The sequence below is a fragment of the Macrotis lagotis genome, chromosome X, assembly GCF_037893015.1.
Source record: "Macrotis lagotis isolate mMagLag1 chromosome X, bilby.v1.9.chrom.fasta, whole genome shotgun sequence".
NCBI lineage: Eukaryota > Metazoa > Chordata > Mammalia > Peramelemorphia > Peramelidae > Macrotis > Macrotis lagotis.
This window is the reverse complement of record NC_133666.1, coordinates 630592817-630612154: the sequence shown is the minus strand read 5'-3', so window position 1 is coordinate 630612154 and position 19338 is coordinate 630592817. Positions and strand designations below refer to the sequence as shown.

At 42.5% G+C, this 19338-nt stretch overlaps 2 protein-coding genes across 5 annotated transcripts in view; one reads left to right on the top strand and one right to left on the bottom strand.

The window, feature by feature from the left end:
* The window catches only part of LOC141500547 (long-chain-fatty-acid--CoA ligase ACSBG2-like), an 88851-nt gene extending 84127 nt beyond the window's left edge, over positions 1-4724 (top strand). The window contains exons 12-13 of one of the 4 annotated variants that reach the window (XM_074203776.1): positions 1050-1296; positions 3837-4724. In XM_074203776.1, the coding sequence (XP_074059877.1) occupies positions 1050-1296; positions 3837-3910 (321 nt within the window). In that variant the 3' untranslated portion in view covers positions 3911-4724. Of the gene's footprint in view, positions 1-1049; positions 1297-3836 lie in introns of those variants that run through there. The other 3 variants (XM_074203775.1, XR_012471957.1, XM_074203777.1) reach the window with 3 other exon arrangements.
* Positions 1-19338, bottom strand: part of MLLT1 (MLLT1 super elongation complex subunit) — a 114532-nt gene that overhangs the window by 9507 nt on the left and 85687 nt on the right. The window contains exons 7-13 of the mRNA XM_074202172.1: positions 17606-17693; positions 14889-14997; positions 13025-13275; positions 12861-12958; positions 11754-11825; positions 11121-11192; positions 4137-10469 (exon numbers count right to left, since the gene is read on the bottom strand). Coding sequence (XP_074058273.1) covers positions 10341-10469; positions 11121-11192; positions 11754-11825; positions 12861-12958; positions 13025-13275; positions 14889-14997; positions 17606-17693 — 819 coding nt within the window. The 3' untranslated portion in view covers positions 4137-10340. The remainder of the gene's footprint in view (positions 1-4136; positions 10470-11120; positions 11193-11753; positions 11826-12860; positions 12959-13024; positions 13276-14888; positions 14998-17605; positions 17694-19338) is intronic.

Genomic DNA, 19338 nt, shown 5'->3' with positions numbered 1-19338 from the left:
TATTTGACATGGTCAGCAGAGGGAACAGATTCATTATTCATTGGCATAATATTTTTCTCTGCCACACTGACACATGCTGGCTGTGTGATCCTGCGCTGTTCACATAATATCCCAGTGGCCCAGATAACTTTCTTAAGAGTGCTAATCTGAATCAGTAGAGGCATTTTCCTTATTGGGACTTCACCTGTGCTAATGGAATCATTGATTGGGTCCAACATTTACTTATACAGGGCATCCCAAAAAGAAGTTTTAAGGGTTTGTGGGAATAGAGGGGTGGAGTTGGTTTGTTTGTTTTTGCAAAGCAATGGGGGTTAAGTGACTTGCTAAAGGCCACACAGCTAGGTAATTATTAAGTGTCTAAGGCAGGCTTTGAACTCAGGTCCTCCTGACTCCCGGGCCAGTGCTCTATCCACTGCGCCACCTAGCTGCCTAGGTTTTTTAAATGACTTTTGCAACATCCTGTATATACATAATTGGGTTTCCCTAGGGTAGAAACTGTTTTGTTTTTGTCTTTGTATTACCAGAGAAGTAAGTCTGGCACTTTGAACACAAAACACTCTATTTCCTAATTTCAGACACTTTGTCCCCGACATCTCTCCCTCATTTCCATCTCATGGCTTCCTCAACTTGCTTTGGCTAATATCGCTTTAAGCCTTTCCCAATTACCCTTAATGCTAGTGGATTTTGTTATTTCTCTCCAGTTTATCCCAGCTCTACCTTGTTTGTACCTGGTTAACTTAAATGATATCTCCCCCCACTGACAATGCCTCACTGAGAACAAGGGCTGTCTCTTATCTTTATATGCTCAGCACGAATAGTAGGCACCTAATACTTGCTGACTAACGTTCACTGACCAGGGAAACAGTGTAAGCAGTGAATCCAAAAGGAGCAATTCCTGGAGAGCAGTTTTGTGACTAACTGGTCATTTTGGCCTAAGTCTGAACAGAGAAGTACACTGCTTTGGGGAGAATCTTTGTTAGCATATCTAGGGTGAGGGATGGGGTGGTGAAGTATTCATTGCCAGTGAATCTGGGTGATTTCCCCCACAGTGTGAGTACGATCAGGATACAGGCGAGCCTCATAGCATATTGACAAAAGAAGCCACCAAATTTTGCCAAAAGCATAATAGTAAAGCTGTCAAAGTGACAGACATCACAAATAATCAAGACCCCATCATCGACGCAATAATACAGAAAGGCATCAATGCAATCAACGAGAAAACTGACTTTGAGTCTCACAAGATCCTCAAATGGAAAGTCTTAGAGAAGGACTTCTCAGTCGCAGGTGGAGAACTAGGTAGGTGGGGGAGGGGGCAGGTGGGAGGCTGTCTTTTCTCTGAAAACCCTGAGTTGGGGGAACTTTAAAATCCTGGAATATCAGAGCTGGGAGGCTTAGCATAAAATGACTCTAAATTACTTAGAATAGAAATTGTCAGGGCCAAGTGGATCCTTAGAACATATGAATCTCAAGATTTGGAAGGGCCCAGAGAGATCTCAAGTTTAACTGGCCCCCCACTCCTTTTATAGTTCTGGGGGAAACTGAGGGCAGAAAGGAGAAAAACTGACAGCATGTTCAATAAACCAATGCCAGAGCCAGAACTATAAGCCAGAGAGTGTTCCTGACTCCTGACCTCCCTGGCCTCTTTCTTCCAGACCAGAGACACTGAAAGTTGGGTGGGTAAGGAAGATAAACTATGGAATAATTTGATTTTTAAACATTAATGTCTATTACTGATATTTTTCCACATCAACTAAATGCTAGATAACCAATTAAAAAGTGAATCCTCGATAGTATTTTAAATTTCAAGGTGTATACCCTCCCACTGAAAATTTTAACTGTGGGAGCTGGCTCCAGCACACTCTCTACCTTGTTTTTTATTTCTACTGTTGGAGTCATATGTAACAGATGAGCTTTGAATACTGGCTGTATCCTGGTTGGAGATGCTCTTAGCATTTAATCCAATTTTTTTTAGTAAATGAGAAACTGAGTTAGAATGGGCTTGCCCATGGTGCCACAATCACCAAGTGACAGGGTCAAGATTCAAACAGAAGCCCTCTGGACTAGAGAAAAGGTGCAAACAAGCCTGGTCAGAACTGAGGGGTCAGACAGGCGAATGAGAAACAAAGGTAAAGATGGAAGGAGAATGGAATGAGGAATGGTTTGAAGTCAGAGGATCTGGATTCAAGTTCTATCATTGTCATCGATCACTTACATGACATCAGACAAGTCACTTAAAATTCTCTGGATCTCTCCCATCAGAGGGAAAATAGGGAAGGAGTGGATTTCAGCTCCAGGTCTATGAATATGATTATAACTCTTGCTAATAATCATATAGGTAGGTTTCTATTTAGCCAGGTCCATAAAGATGGTGCAGTAGAGAACTGGTTTTGGAGGCAAAGAGGATAGGAATTCGAATCCACCCTCAAACTTGCCATTTACTACCTTGGGCAGGTCTCTTAAACCTGACTGCCTCTCATCCAGAGCCATCTCCAGTTGTCCTAATTCATATCTAACCACTGGACTCAGATGGCTCCAGAGAAGAAAATGAGGTTGGTGACTTTGCTTAGCACCCCCTCACTCAAATCTAATTCATGTGCTTGTCATGGCATCACCTTCCTGAAAAGGTCTTTGAGAATAAAGGACAAAAACACCACCTGGTACTCTTTAAGTAATGGGATGTGGTTCCTTGAAAGAGCCCTGGGCTAGAAATAAACATCTCCTAACTGGAAGCCTGCATGACACAGGGCAAGTCCCTCTTCCTCTATAAAATAGCAAACTTGTATTGCTTTCCCTCCCAGCTTGCTCAGAGAAAAGTGCTTTGAAAATTAGTGGAGCTCTCTGATAAGGGAAATGATGATCTTTCTGAAAAACTTTTTAAGCATAGACAGGGCAAAAAAAAAATTCTGACATCTCAACAGTAAGTTTTCATAAATATTGGCTGGTCAGAATAGCAACGTGAGCATTCCCTCTTCTACTGTGGCTTATAACCTACTCATACCTTCTTAGCTTGTGGAATATTTGTCCACAGGCTCCCAGAAAGTCCCTGAGGTGGATCTGCCCCCTGTGGCAGGGTTTTCTATGGCTATCAGTGAGGTATATATGCAGCCCATCTCTCAATCCCCCCTACTTCCCTTTTGATTCATAAATATTCTCATTGACCCAATATTGCCCCAGGTCTTTCTATACTTCTTGAGTTCCCTTCTGACATCCTGGTGTTCCAGGATTCAGTCACATATAACAATTAGAAGACCAGTAGCAAGGGGTGGCTAGGTGGCATAGTGGATAAAGCACTGGCCCTGGAGTCAGGAGTACCTGGGTTCAAATCCAGTCTCAGACACTTAATCATTACCTAGCCGTGTAGCCTGGGGCAAGCCACTTAACCATTTCCCCTTGCAAAAACCTCAAAAAAAAGACAAGTAGCAGCAGGAGGTCATACTTCTTTGGTCCTTTCAAGCTTAGAAAATGAGGAAGGTAATGCAGAAATTATCTCCCATTTTATAGAAAAACTGAAGTTTAAAGAGGTAGCAAATATTTTGGATTTGGAATCAAAGAAGTCACCTGTGTGGCGGGGCATGTACTTTCCCATCTCTGTATCTCAAGTTTCCTCTTTTGTAATGATGTGCCTAAGGTCACTGGAATTCCAATCTAGGTCTTCAGATTGCAATTTGTGAGACTCTCTTGAGCCAGTTCCTGATATGGTAGTCTCTCTTGGTCTCACTCTACACTCAGAGTTTGTGAGAGAACACCACAGGAGACTTTCATCTGTTCCTTTTCTGTTCTTAATAACCTAGCACCCAGCTTTGATGGGATCTGCTCATTGTCCTTCTCTCCCTCAGGTCCAAGCATGAAGATGAGACGGTCGCACATCATCAGACTATACCAGATGACAATTGCCGGTTTCTACATCTAAGTTCTCTCTGTAGTCTGGGTTTTCAAGTCTCAATTGACCATAAAAGGCATCATTCTTTACCACCACTTGAATGTGGCTCCAAGAACAAGATGATCCTGAATTTATCAGTGTTTAACCTCCCTTTGGGATATGGGTTTTAAAATAAAATTCCACCGTCTATAGAAGATCAGGGAAGACTGTCCTGGTTTGACCCAGTCCAGGATGACAACAAAGAAATGTTATTTACCTTGCCAGTTCAAAGGAACTATATCTGTGTGGGATCTCCCCTTCACCAAGATAGGTCCAAGTGCTCCAATCCTGTGTAATCCTGGTGTCTTCCTATAAATTCTCCTTGAAGGATTTGCACTTTTCTTGAGGGCAGTTTGCAGAATCCCAGTACCTATTAGCTTCTCTCTTATTACATGTCCAGTCTTCTCCTTTTAGTCATCCCTGCCACTTTTATGATTTTGGTGAAAGCATTTTCCTGAGTCCCTGCATTGACCTGTTGATCCATCTCACTGATACAAGACAATATATAAAAGTATTGAATAAAAGCATAGAGTGAATGATAACTCCTTTAAAATGTGGAGAAAGTAAATTCAAAATGCTGACAAACCTGAATGATGTTTTCTTTGTTGCTTTTTAGCTATCCTCAGTTTTGGGAATAAGCAGAGATTCAAAAGTCTCATAAACCATAGCCCCCAAACCAAGAGAGCAGATATCCCTTTCTATGTATTTTAATTATAAATTTGCCATAAGTTTGAATTTTTCGATCACTGTAACTTTAAGACTACTTTAACCATGCCCCCAAATTGTAGTTATGTAGCATAGTGGACAGAGCACTGACCTTGGAGTCAAGAAGATGGGAGTTTGAATCTAGTCTCCGATGCTTTCTAGCTGTATGATCTTGGGCAAATGATTTAACCCTGATTGCCTTACATCCAGGGCTATTTCCTGTCATCCTGATTCACAGCTAGCCACTGGATCCAGATGGCTCTGGAGGAGAAAGTGAGACTGGTGACTTAGCACAGAACCCCTCACTCAAATCCAAATAATGTGCTTGTCATATGGCACCACCACCCTGATGTCATGATCTTCTTCAAGAATGAAAAATAAACATTAACATCATCATCATAACTGCAAAATTCCAGAATCCTTGAGGCCTTCTAGCCCAAACAATGCTTGAATGAGATTCCCTCCACAACTGTCAACAAAAGATTGTTCAGTTTATACTGAAGACCCTCAGTGAAGGCAAACCCAGGACCACTTATTAGGAAATTATTCCTTAATCTGTAAAACCAAAATTAACATCCATACAAATTCCAATTATATGTCTGTAAAGTCTACATATAAAACATCATGATTTTGTAATACCTTTCCCAGAAGGACTCCCATGAATCAGCAGCCAGGGACTCTAGCTGCTGGTATTTCCAGGAGAGTTTGCTAAAAACTGACCTTGATCTGGGATCAAGCTATATGGATAAATTAAGTCCAAGGAATTGAGTTGAAACACTGCTGGATTCTACTATTTGTGCTCTTTAAGAGTTAGCTTCCATTCCTGGGAATGGAATCAGTACAGATTTAAGTCCCTTCTTGTCTTTGTACCTTAGGTTCCTCATCAGTAAAATAAGGGGCTGGAATCACATGACTTATAAGAGCCTTCCCAATTCCAAGCCTATAATTAAGGCATTTATTTTATCTGGTGAGTGATGATCAGATGAATTCCTCTTAACTTTTATCTCACTATCTTTTTCTTGGGGGCCAGATCAGCTTCTCCAGGATAATTTAATAGGGTCAGAAGACAGGAAGGTCAGGAAAACTCTACAGACATAAAATTAAAAGTTTGTCATATTATCCTTGTGGATGAGATGTAGAGATGAGTGAGATGAGACTACAGCAAAGTGTATTCAGACAGTGCTGAGATACCTAGACCCTAAGATGAGGATCCACAGTTGGAAGAGGTACCCATACTAAAATCTTTTCAGAAGAATCTTATATCAATCTTATATTCAGGTGAAGGGAGGGGGAAGTCCACTCTGGTCCTTCCAGAATCAAGTGCTCCTAAGGTTGGAAAGAGGTAGGCTAGTAAATAGCATTAACACATTGATATAATATGCACAATGCTAATCACTTTTTTTCACTTTATGGATAGAGAACATATGGACTCCAACCATTAAGTTGTAAAAAGATTATTTTACTTGAATGTAAGGAAAACCTGTGATCTTTGCTTAGTGAAATGAGAAGTAGTACAGTCTTCCAGTACAGTCGAGGTGACAACTTGGGGAACTTCATGAGTGGAGAGGGAATAGGAATGATAATACCTTCTGAGGTCTCTTTTAGCTCATGTTCTCTGCCTTTGTCCTTTTTCAGGGTGCTGACCTTCCCAATTCCTCGTTACACAATTCTTTTGGTCTTCTTAGTAGGTTGCTCACAAATTCTCCAAGTCTCTTTTGAAAGATTATGGGAAAGGAGAGGCAAGTCTGGATTGTTCTTCCCAAATGGTCAGTCTCATGAGCTAAAATAAGGTGAGGTCAAACTGACAGCAGTAACCCAAGGTTGCCTTCTTGCATTTGACCATTTTCCTGGATATCCCTTTTCTTTCTTTGTTTTCCTCAGAAATCATTTGCTATCCCCTTCAGTCTATCTTGAAGTTCAGCCTTCTGGGCTTGAACATGACAAAAATAAGAATCAAACCCCTGGAAATGAGGATTGATTGAACTAAAGACCTGAAACCATGGGTTAGGCTGGGGCTTACATTTTAGACTAACATTACTCAGGTCTGTGAAAGCCCTTCCTACAACCAACCTTTCTGAGAAGCAGCTAGGGAGCTTGGAGATGTGAAGTATCTTGTCCAGGCTCTGCTCATCAATATGCTCCAGCCCTTTAAACAGAGGAAGAGCCTGAAGGATGAAGAGTCCCAGCTGATTGGAACTGATTTAGAGGAGGCTTCAATAATGCTCATGCAATCCTGATGCTATGGAAATTACCCCCATGGGTGTGGGGTAGCTTCTTTTGTAAACCACTGAAACTGCTCCCACGGGAGCTCCCACCCCACCCCAATGGCAGATCTCAAGAATCTCGATGATAAACCAGAATACTTTTTTTAAAAAACCCCCAAACTATTAGTTTATAGACTTTTCCCATCTTACTTTATTTTACTGTTTTCTATAAAACTCCTCTGGAATTTCACAATTTAACAAAAAAGTTTAAAATCCAGGACAGAAACAATCCTGTAACTTATTACAAACATGATTCTCCTCATTTCTTTGATCCAGGAGTCTGTCTCCCGCCAGAAGAACATATTAATTAGTTCAGTGCCGGAGATGTTCTGTTAAAAACCCTCCTGTGATAGAAGGTATTTAATACCTTTGCTCTTGGCAGTTTTTGTTCATTCAAAGACACAGCAGAATACAAGGAATTAACACTCAGTTGGAGGCGTAGGTACTTACATATTGTTTGTAAGGAGTGCAAAGGCAAGTCCCTCTCTCCTACTCAAGTCTTGCAGAGTCCTCGCCAGGAAGGCGAGGCCCACAGCAGGTGTGGTGTGTGTGGGATGGCTCCTGAAAACACTTTTGAGGGCTTCTGTAGAAACAGGAGTACATAGGGAGGCCCTCACAGCCTGCTGACATCCAAAGGGACACCTGACAAACCTTAACAAGCACGGGGACTTTTTTTTTTCCTTAGGGGGTAGGAATGAGGTAAGGGAAAAGAATTCAGGACATTATCCAGCAGAGTAGGTTAGAACAATCTGGCAGGCATTCCCTTGGCAAGAACAAAGGGACTGAGGGCTGAGTTCCTGCCCTCACTTCCCCCTCCCCTCCTGTGTCCAAACCTCCTGGAGGGAAGCCAACCTTCCAACTAACCAGTGCTTAAGGAATCTGCTCCTGATTCAGGGAATAAAAAAGCAGGCTGGGGTCAATGGCCCTTGAACCCCCCAAAGGGCCCTTTAAAAAAAATCCTGTTGCCACAGATATCTCATGACTCGTGGCAATTAAAAGGTTGCCACTGGCAACTCAGCTGTTGGCTAGGCCTGGGCTTCCTGCCTGCATACTTCAGGCCAGCTTATTGTGTCCCTTTTTGGGGGGCCAAGTTTCAAGACAATCGCCAATTAGGGAAATGCTAGGAAATATGCCTCTTGGACAAGTCTGCCATGAGTGTGGAGTACAGGAGATGTGGTATGTACTTCTAATACTCCAAAGATATGGCTGTCACCACCAATCAGGGCAGACAGTATGGGGGGAGAGATAAGAAGCTTTTCTTTTGAGATCTGATGCACAGAACGGGTGGTTATGGGGTGATTGTGAAAAGCACCCATTATAATTGTCCTTAGGGGCCTCAAATGATGGGACTTTTCTACTGAAAGTTGCCATCTGGAAGTGCCAGAGGTCACCAAGGAAGGAGAGACTTGAGTGCTGCCCCAAGGAGGGAGGGGGTCCCCAGAGCTAAAGACTTGTTTAGGGAAGTCCTATCCCAGTCCAACTGGTTGACAGTGAGGATGTAGCTGTGACTGGATGGAGTGAGGTATGCGGGGAGAGTGCAGGAAGGGCATCACTAGGTGACCCCAGTGCTCTGTGCCTTCTCTCCAACCGTTCTCAGTACAGAAATTCTAATGCTCTCACAGGTCAAACACAAGTGCAAGGACTGGGGTAGGGCAGGATGAGGTTTGTTCTATAGCAAGAAGTAAAGAGGTGTGCATGCTTTCAGGAGAGCTGGGTCAGGGGCTAATGCTGAGTCGGTAGGAAGATGTGTTGTTCTTATGGGGCTTTCTATCTAACCTTGTGCCAGAGCCAGGGGAAGACCTAACTTGGCCAGCTCTTGGCATTAAAAGAAATGAGATGGGGGGTTGGGGGAGTGGGAAGAGGGGTTTGAGGGAAGGTGGTGTACAGTGGGACCCTAGTGAACAGGAAGTGGATCCAGGTGGCCCCACACTAACATGCTCATTATCTATCACCACAGAATAAACAGCTGCGCCAGAGCTGACGGACAAACGGGAGGGCACGGAGAGGGAGGAAACCAGGACAGGGCAGAAGACAAGAGTCCAGCTACCAGGAGTCCAGTGTTCCCTGGAGCAGAGGGGAAGCGCTGAGAAGTGCCCCAGTCATCCTGGGGCTCGGCCTGATCCAGTCTTTTTCTTTTCTCCCACCTATTTGGCAAAAGCTCCTTTTCAAAGTTCAAAGAGTACTAAACAAAAAGGAAGAAGAGTGGAGTCCAGAAGACAGCCTTCAAGCTGCACTGTGTCCTGATGTTCAGAAACCACTGCTAGTTTCACTAGGCAGGCGAGTGTGTGCTCCCTCCCTCAGGTAGAAACCACTGCTCATTAGTGTTCACTGGGGCTGAGCCAACAGGCCTTAAACAGGGCCTGAGGAGGGGCAGCGTCCACACCCCAATGTTCCCTTATTCTGGTTTCCTTGGGCAGAGCCAAAAGCTGGTGTGGGAAAGGGCTTGGAGGAGGGAGGCAGTGGTGACTGGAAGAAACGGCCTGGACCACGATGACTATTTTGGCCAAAGCAATCTTACTCTTCACTGACTTCTGGATATGGCAATTAAAACAACCCTCCCCACATAATTCCAAAAATCTTTTTCCATTTTTAGAGTCAAAACTTAGTAACTGCCTTCTTCCTCTCATGTGCCACTGCAATTCATAACAAGGACCAGGAACATACACCCTGAAATTGGAAGCCCAACTCGGCGCTCATACATACATACATACATACATACATACATACATATATAGAATATATAGAGAATATATACAGCATACAGAGGCTTGGAATCCTAGGACAGTTAAAGCAGACTGGAAGGAGGGAGGCTCAGAACTTGGCCACCCTGCTCACGGCTGAGACACAATGCATCCTTGCCATAGAGCCAGACTGATGCCTTCCCAAGACCTGGGTGGGGATTTTACTTGTACCAAACAGTTCATAGAGGGAAACTAGGGCAGGCCCAAAAGGGAGGGGAGGGGATCAGGGTTTCTATTCCACAGGAGCCGACCCAGACGGCTCAGGAAGTCCCAACTGTCAAACTGTGGGCCCCCAACATGAATGACCCCCCCAGAGCTGGGGAAAAGGCAGCTACTGCTTTGGGGAGGTTGGCTGCGAGGTCAGGTGAAGAAACCGTTTGCTGTGGTGCCAGTCAAATTCTTCCTGTCTCAAAAGAGAGACCTGATGTGTTTCTCAACACAAAAGCAGTTTTCAAAGTAAAACCGAATACGATGACTCTCTGTGGGGGAGGGATGCTTGGCTCCTCTTGCTCTGCTCAGACCTAGGCCCAGGACTCTTCCCAAAGCTACGGGGAGAGGCCTGTTGAGCTGAGCATTCAGAGAGCATGGCTGTTCGCTAAGGCAGTGCTGCGGGTGAATTGAGAGAGTAAAGTCTACTTGTGGGGACTGGTTTCCTGGCACTGGGAGACTGGCCTGATGGTTTCCCAAGGCGCCTGCCATCTGGACCCAGTGTCATGTGGCCCCAGCCTCGAGGTAACTCTGCAGCTTGCGGACGGTGGTCTCATCCAGAGAGAAAAGGTCAAAGTCAAAGGTGGTATTGGTGACATTAAAGTGTCCGGTCTCCTCGATGAGGTTGACAATCTAAAAGAGAGGAGGTGGGGAAAGGTCACTGAGGGAAAGACCAGAAGAAGGCTGTTCTCCAAAGGCACCACCAGGAGAAGAAGGAGGGAGGTGTGAGAGAGGGAGGGAATGGGCAGTTAGGCTTAAAACCAAGAGTTCTTGGAGCTAGGTGAAGATAGACTGGTCACTGATAGGTCAAGAACCCAAGGACACTGGTGTTGTCCCAACATCTAAGAACATCTAAAAACAAGTTAGAAATACTACACAGCCAAAGACGGCCCACAAGAATGGGGGTCATTTTTGGTTCCCACTTTGAGAGTGAAAAGAAATCTTTGTTGGCAAGGGCTTCCCTGTACTATGTTCCAGTTCTTCAGGTGCCATCAGAGAAGTTTAGACCCTGTAGTCTACTCCAGAACAGTCATAAAACCTACCCTTTGCACATGTACCTAAGGAACCAATATCTGGTGCCTAAAGTTAGCCCTCAGGGGACCACTAGAGTTGCCTACATCTCTAGGGCAGAGGAAGGCCCAAGCCACCTCCTTATGTCATCCCAGAATCCAATCATCACTCATAGGAACACTGTCTGTCTTCTAGATGGTCCTGCAGGGGAAGTCTAGTTGTGACTAAGGGAGCTGGACCAAAGGGACCATAGAGAAAGGTAAAGACTGATACCTGCTGCAGCACATTGCGTTCACGGAGGGCCATGAGCCGCCGATGAAGCTCCACCAACTCATCCGTGTAGGCCTACAGTGGGAGACTTAGGTGAACTCAGGCACTTACCCAAGCTATCTCCCCTTCTACCCTGCAGCTGAGCCCTTCCCTACTCCTTGAGGGCAGGAGGGATGAAACTAAGAGAAAACTATCTGTGAGATTGCCAAGATAGAAAGCAAGCTTAAGGTTCCTGACTCACATTTGGGTAATTCAGGCACAGAGACTATGCTTACTACTGTGGAAGTCCATCTGGAGCCCAGGAGGGGTGACTTCAAAGTACAGAAACACAGGGGTTTCAGTTAATTAAGTCTTCCCTTCTGGAAATTGGATCTGAGGCCAGAAATTCATGAAGGACTGAATGGATCAATTCCACTGGTGACTCTATGCCAGTGAAGTGAGAAGGCTAGAGGAACCTGGCCCTAAAACTAACCTCATCTGGCAAAGACCCTTAAAACCCAGGGAAATGGAAGGAAAGTTATAACCCTGAATCTTTCTATGCCCCTTGCAGTCTTCAGACAGGAGATATCCCTGAAATCTCTGATTGGTTCTCTTTTGTGACATTTTCCATGTGACCAAGCCCAAATCCCAGTTCACCTTGTCATAGGTTCCCTTCTTTAAAATTTTTTCTGGTTTACTGCAGGATTCTGGACTCTTCCTTCCAGATGCCTAGAGGATTTACAAAAGAAAATTTCAGCTTTATTAAACGTTTCAGGCAATATATCCAAAGGTTGGAGAATTTCTTAATATACTACTACAGTAGGGGAACACAAATTAATGCATTATAAATTTTTTTTGAAGGCAATTGGGGTTAAGTGACTTGCATAGGGTCACACAGCTAGTAAGGTTCTGAGGCCAGATTTTAACGCAGGTTGTCCTGATTCCAGGTCCACTACTAATATTAGTGAACTAAAATGACACATATGAAAGCTATAAATGCTGGGAAGACTGTTAAAAAATAAATCTAGCAGCACCAGGGCACTGGCTAATGCTTTGTAATTATGTTAGTCTCCCTTCCTCAAGTTTATCCCCACTTCAACTGATTCTCCTGTTACTAAAGTAATTTTCTTAAAGCAAAGGTCTGAGAAGACTGCTAACTGGCAAGGATCAAATACAGGAATTTCCAAAGACTTAGTGTAATTTTAAGCTTCGATATAAGTCATAGTATAAACTTCTTTGATATTTGGAATGGTTTATAATCTCCCCCCCCTTTTCTTCTGGTGGTCTTCTCTGGTAAGCCAGAAAAGTCTCCTGTCTTGGTGTTAGTTATAGTTCATGCCTGGAATTCTTGCTCTCCTTTTCAATTCCTCTGAGAGCCCTTGGCTTCCATCTGCACTCAGCTTAGACCACTTTTGGTTGAAGGTCCTTTACTTCTGAGTTTACATTAACAGTTGTGGAAGTCCATATCTATGCCTACTCTGTCTCCCTCATTAGAATGTAAGCTGGGAAGAGAGGATGTTTGTGCCTAGAGTAAAGTCCACAAAGACTGCAGACTGCAACATCCTCGCTGCTGTGTTTCTATCCCTGCAGCCAAGAGCCTTCACCTGTAGGTCTCAAATGAAAACTTGGCATCTCAACCTTTTTTTTTTTTATTAACTATGGGTTAGTCAATGCCTCCCCAATTCCATACTTGGAATCACATTTCCTAAGAAAAAAGTTTGGTAATATATTTCTTAAATAAGTCAAACTCCTTTACCTAATTACCCTATGGTGAATGAAGTCCAATAAACTGTGACTAAACTCTTCAATAGGGAGAGCCCTGACATTTCGTTGCAGAGGGGCTCTAGGGCAATGCCAGAGCACTATAAGAATAAATCCATTCTGATCACATGCTCATCTTGGTACCTAGGACTGAACTGCTTAGAAACATTTAAGCGAGGCTTCCAAATGAACACATCCATCACAAACATTCATCCCTGACAAAAATGTTGTTAGGAATAGATATAAAGGGCAGGACTGAAAAGAAAAAAAGTCAGCATTCTGTGCCTCCCTGCTCTCCTCTCCTTTCTTCCCCAAATACCTGCTGTTGGCTGGAGGCAGTTTCTGGGCAGGAGGGGGCTCTCGACTGGGCAGGCAAGAGTCTGCACTGTTGTCACTGTCACTGTCACTGAAACTCAACCTGAAAATGAGAGAGGATATACAGGAAAGCAGTCTATCTGCATGTTCTTGTACTCAGGGTAGAACCCCAGAGTTTTCCATATGACACTATTCCTAAGCCAAGGGCTAGGTCACTACACATTCAGAGACCTCTCAGACCAAATGTTGGCTCAGGACTTTGAGTGAGACCCCTTCAAATCCAAATGGGCTCAGAAGATCTAAGAATGATCACACCAGGGGACTTAAATCCTTCCCACATCCTGGGCCCACAGTCATTATAAGTGGCAGGTCACAGAGTCTTTACCAAGAAGTAAATAATGACCTGCTGGGGCTCCAGCCTCACCTCAGAATCAAAGCAGAAACCTAGTTTTCTCTCTGTTGAATACCCTTCCTTCTCTTCACCTGTTGGAATTCTTACCCTTCTTTAAAGGTTGAATAAAATGCCACTTCCATCATGATGCCTTTTCTGATTTCTTCTGGTAACTGATAAACCTGCTCCCCCAAAGTCTACATGTTTTCAGACTTCCTAATGAACTAATTATGCAATACTGTATATCATTATGATCTTCCTCCCTACTAGGTCACAAAATTAGGAGCCTATACAGTTAACTTGGAAGGAGGGCAGGGTCCAAAAGGAACTTTGCCAACCAGACTGCTTTTGCAGACCTCTTGACAAAGACCATAAAGGTTGAATGAGCGATCCTATATACAGCTGAGCCAAACCAAAAGAGCATGTGTAAACAGACAAGCAAATCGCTGATGTTAAGCAGCCTATCAGTATGGAGTCAGGTTGCTGCCACTCATAGTAAAGAAATATGGGTAGGCTGCACAGAAAGAATTCAGTTTCCTGTCCTCACTCAAGAGATACAGGCTGAGGAAACTGGGATTCTATTCTCTGGCTATTTAGGATCACAAGAGTTGGGAGGGATATTGCAAATCAGAACATTTAGTCATTTAACAGATAAACTAAAGCCCAAAGAGGGGGCATAAGTAAGCAAGTCAAGATTCAAACTCCAGTCCTTTGATTCCCAAATCTTTCCCTGGATTACTGAGTCATCTTCAAGGTAGATTGTAAGGGTCAGGGAGAAATCACTTAAAAATGCTTTGAAATTTGAAAAGGTATACCTCCTGAATCTTGGGGGGGGGGTCTCACTGATCAAACCCTCATATCAGATAAAACCTGCTCTAGGGTAAGAAGGAAGTTGGATGTACAATCTCTCTCTCTTCTGATTAAGAGAGCTGAGAGCTTCTAGTCCCAGCACTGCAACTATTCCCTAAATGAACATGGGCAAGCCTACTTCCCTACTTTCCTGTCTAGAAATCAAGACTGGTGACCTACAAAGTCTCTCTAAGCTCCACAGTTAGGCTCTAAGATTTCTTCCAGCTCTAAAATTCTATGCTAAATGATATCTTCTAGCTCCAGTGTTCTATGTTCCCAGGTCTTCTAACCAAAACATTTTATGTTGTAAGTTACTTCTCAGCTTCAGCATTTTATCTTCTAAGGTCTTTTCTAGGCATAATATGACATGCAGGAGATGTAAAGCCAAAGGGAAAGATTCTCCATTGATGTCAAGAGGCTGATTCTAATTCTAGACTTTAGATAGGAAGATAATTGTCTTAGAACTCATTTATCACCTGGAATCTCTGCCTGGATTCGTTTTGACAGCTGCCTCCTCACCAGAAGAGGAATCATCTTCATCCGACTCTTCTGATTGCAGGTCTTCCACCATAGAACGCAGAGGGCCTGAGTTTTCAAGGAAAATGGGAGAAGGCAATAGTGAATACATTGTAATATCACATAGAATTAAAAGCTAGAAAGACTCTTTGACAGTACAACAGATGTTCAACAGCCCACCAAAAAAATCCTACTCAAACAGTTTTACCCTGACTGGCAAAGCCTCATAATGTTAGAAAAGGAAATCAAAGAAAACCAAATGGGCTCTCATACTTTTTTTGTTTAACTGCATGAATATATTTGGTTCCCATAAACTCATTTTGAAACTTGAGGTTCCTTAACTTCAACTTCACTCAAGCATCTCTTCCCTATATTTCTGACTATAAATTGAAATTTTTGACTCTAGATGGAGCCCGGGCCCATGATGATACCCTGTCTCTACAATTTGGAAGAATAAGAAAGCATCCCCCTTTGCTGAAGCATTCAGGCCAAAGACCCCAAAGTATACCATAAGGTTGAGAGAACTGACAAGACTTCCAATCCCCCAAAACCAGGGTGAACAAAGCAATAGTTTCATATGCAATCCTATAATGTCCTCATTTGGTGTCAATTTTCTTACTTTAATGGCAAATGGCAGGTAACTCTCTTTGTTTGAGTCACTATGTACATCTCTACTCAGTGATTCCCAATTCACTCCCATTCAAGCATCACCTCATATCTCCCTATTCCCTACAAACTGCTCTTGATTTATACTCTTGTTCCCATAGCAACAGAGGGACATAAAGTCCTCATTACTTGGGTCACATGATCCTGTTTTAGTCTATCAAATAAGAGGGTCAGATTAGATGGTCTCTAAGGTTCCTTCCATCCTGAACATTCTAGGACTTGATGTCTTCCCAACTCCTGATAGCAATATATAAAAGACAAATCTATCAGGATTCTGTATTTAATAACTACTTTTGGTGATATAATTTTAAACTGAACCCTAAAAGCTAGGGAAGAGAGATCCTCAGTCAAATACATTAAAAAGAAGAGCTTCTCTAATCAGGTCTCACTTATAGCTTGCTCAGAGGATCACACAAGAGGCTGCCCAGATAAATGGATTAACTTCCAGCTTTGAAATTTTAGAATGAATGGAACTTCAAACTACTGTGGACTCTCTCCTGAAGACAAAAGGGGCCCTAGGAATGAAGAAGTGGGGGCTTATAAGGAAGACAACACCCCATACCACAGGTTCTCTTACACACTTGTTCATCATGAGGGAATATTCTAGGCAACCTGTCATTTTTTGAAGAAACTCTCTAGAGAAGTCTGTTACAAAGCTTTAGCTTTGCCTTGAATTATAAGGACTTCTCCACATGGGGGTCTGCTAGAATTTTTTTAAAACATTTTTTCCTCAATTATATGTAAAAATAAATTTTTCACATTCATTTTTAAGTTTTGAGTTTCAAATTATATTCTTTCTCCTTCCTTGAGACAATAAGCAATTTAATGGAGAATACACACACACACACACACACACACACACACACACACACACACATATACATATACACACACACATATATATATACAATTATATAAAACATATTTCCAAATCAGTCATTTTGTGAAACAAAATAAGAGTACTATTTCTGCTTTAGAGGAAAAACTCCATTTTCTTCTATTTGAATTTAGTGAGTTTTGAAAGGCAGAATCATCAGAAAATAAATGACAACTCTATATCAGCATTATTGTACAAATGTCCCAAGAGAAGTAATCATCAAATCACTTGAATAAAAATCTAGATTATTTTATGCTTGAATTACTGGTGTTTGTTGTAATAATTTTAGTCAAGAAAGTTGCCAAATGGTTAGACAGTAAGCTTGCGCTGAAAACTGACATTCCAACAAAGAGTTTGGTTAATGGAAGGGGCAAAGAGCAGGTAGGAGTCAGGCTCCTACCTAGCACCAGCCTGGGCACAACCAGAACCACACCTGAATGCCACAATCCATCCTCCCCGCTCTGGGTGGTTCTACATCTGAACCTGGCAAGTACACAAAATACAAAATCATCAAGCATTTTCAAGTGATCTGATACACCAACAGTCATCTCCAGATTAGGGTTTGGGAGCTCCCTTCATGCATAAATCTGTTTGCAAAGGTTACTGTGGACACATCACTCAGTACAATAAATTTGTGGGCAGTTTAGTCACTGGAGCTTGGCCTTTCTTCTTGAAGCTTTGTCCACCACTGAGATATATCTGGTACACTAAAAACACTCCTCCCCAAAACCTTATGGCTTTGGTGGTGAATTTCCTCCCTTGTGGTATATTTTGCCTTTGAACACTGAATCATTTTTTGTATTTAATTCATTCAAAGAGAACAGCTATTTTAAACACACACACACACACACACACACACAATAACAGCTGACCAACTTGAGCAACATGTAAGGCTGCATGTACCACCTGTAATGCTCTGGTAATTAACTTAGTAATGTTATTTTCTGAACAACCTTTACTTGAGTATCAAAACACAGCTCTCTCCTGCCCTTTCCCATTTAGCCCTATGCTATGGCCAGGATGGGAGGAGAGGGTTTTCCCATGCTCTGGACCAAACAAGTAAATTTTGAATTTGAACAACACATAAAAAACCTTCATAATCATTTCTATTGATATTCCTTTCTTGCAACAGACCTTGACTGTGGTTCTGAGATGGCTCAAAATCCGAATCTGAACTGGAATCCGAACTGGAGCTGGAGTTGGAAGGGCTGGACTGGACAGACTTCACCCCCCATAAAAAGGAAAAAAAAAGGTAAAAGAATCTTAATCTTTCAATCCACAGCAGATCAGGGAGATAAATGGAGTGAGTCTAATAGCACAGACACTTGGAAAAGCCTGCATCATGTTTTATGTGGCAGATCTAGTCCCCCTCAGGGTTAAGAAAAGCTAGAGACTTTTGCTCCCCAGAAATGATGGAATCCTGAATTCCCATCTCACTCTTCTGAAAGCAAGCAACCAAAACACGGACATAACTGTCTTCAACTGAGACATCTCTGTCCTACAGGCTTTAGAGCAATGTGAATCTTGATACAACATTCTCAGCCATGAGCAAACTGTTTGATTCTGGGCAGATCACTTTCTAATTCAGGTTTCCTAGGTTACCAAATTAAAAAACCATTTATGAAGTTTCTGTGACTATATTTATAGCACCATGATGGATGGACACTGGGAAACAAAGTTAAAATAAGACAAATGATAATCATGTGACCCTGGAATAACTTGAGTCTTAATCCTCATCTGTAAAATGGAAATAATAGCTGCACTCACATAACAAGGTAGTTATGAGAATCATATGAAATATGGTAAATTGCTGTGCCAATCTTAAAATGATATGTAAATGTAAATTTTTATTAAGATACAGGTCCTGCTATCAAGAAGGCAAAATGTGATCTAGGAAAGAAAAAGTATGGGATCTGAGGGGAGACAAATGGCTTCAAGCTTTTCGGCTGGCGTAGATGAGTCATAGGATCCCAGATAAGAACTAGAACGGATCTTAAATCCAATGCCCTTCATCTACTTTTGTGATGTTAGTGCAGTTATTACTTCCACTTTACAGAGGGTTTCAACTGGGCTGGGATTTGAAGGATTTCAACAAGAAGAGGGAAGGCGTGGGGAACAGCACATGCAAAGATACAAAGATTGGTAAGAGTGAGATGGGAAGAGGAGCCAGGGAATGACCAGTTTGGTTGGAATGTAGAATATGTAAGAAGGAACTTGGATCCATGCTTCTCTTTCGTCTGCCATCTGTGGCAAAGGCTTTAGCAATAGATGCCAAATCCTAACTTGGACACATACTGGACAAACACTGATATCTAATGAGGCCTGAGACTCTCCTAGAGTTAGCCCACAATGCTCATGACCTATAGGGGACACTCAATGGCAGTCACTTCATCAATCACTATTTTATAAAGGTACTATTTTTTATGTCAGTGAAAATGCCCAGAAAAGAATGTTGTAATCTTTAATTGCTAATGACCAGTAGATGTCAGTAAGCATCTTCCAGAGCATTCCTTGTATGTGTAAATTCTGGGCCCTCAAGCAAGAATATAAAGAAAGTTCTCCTTTCTCTTTAATGAAATGAAAAGCAGGATGAGGTTCTTCAGGTATAAGAAACCTCTTTCAACTCAGTATTTCACCTACAGTGAGGTTTCATAATGTTTAAAGAGGACTTCAAACAGAAGTATACCACAAACTATCACAAGATGTCAGAATAAAATCTGAATAACAAATCATCAACTGGTGTTGACTTAGCAGTTACTTAAAGATCTGGAGCACAAGGGCCCTAGAAAGGGATCAGCTGAGCACCCACTCTTGTGGTCACTCAAAGATTACTGATGGTGACTGAACAATAACATCTACTACTACTT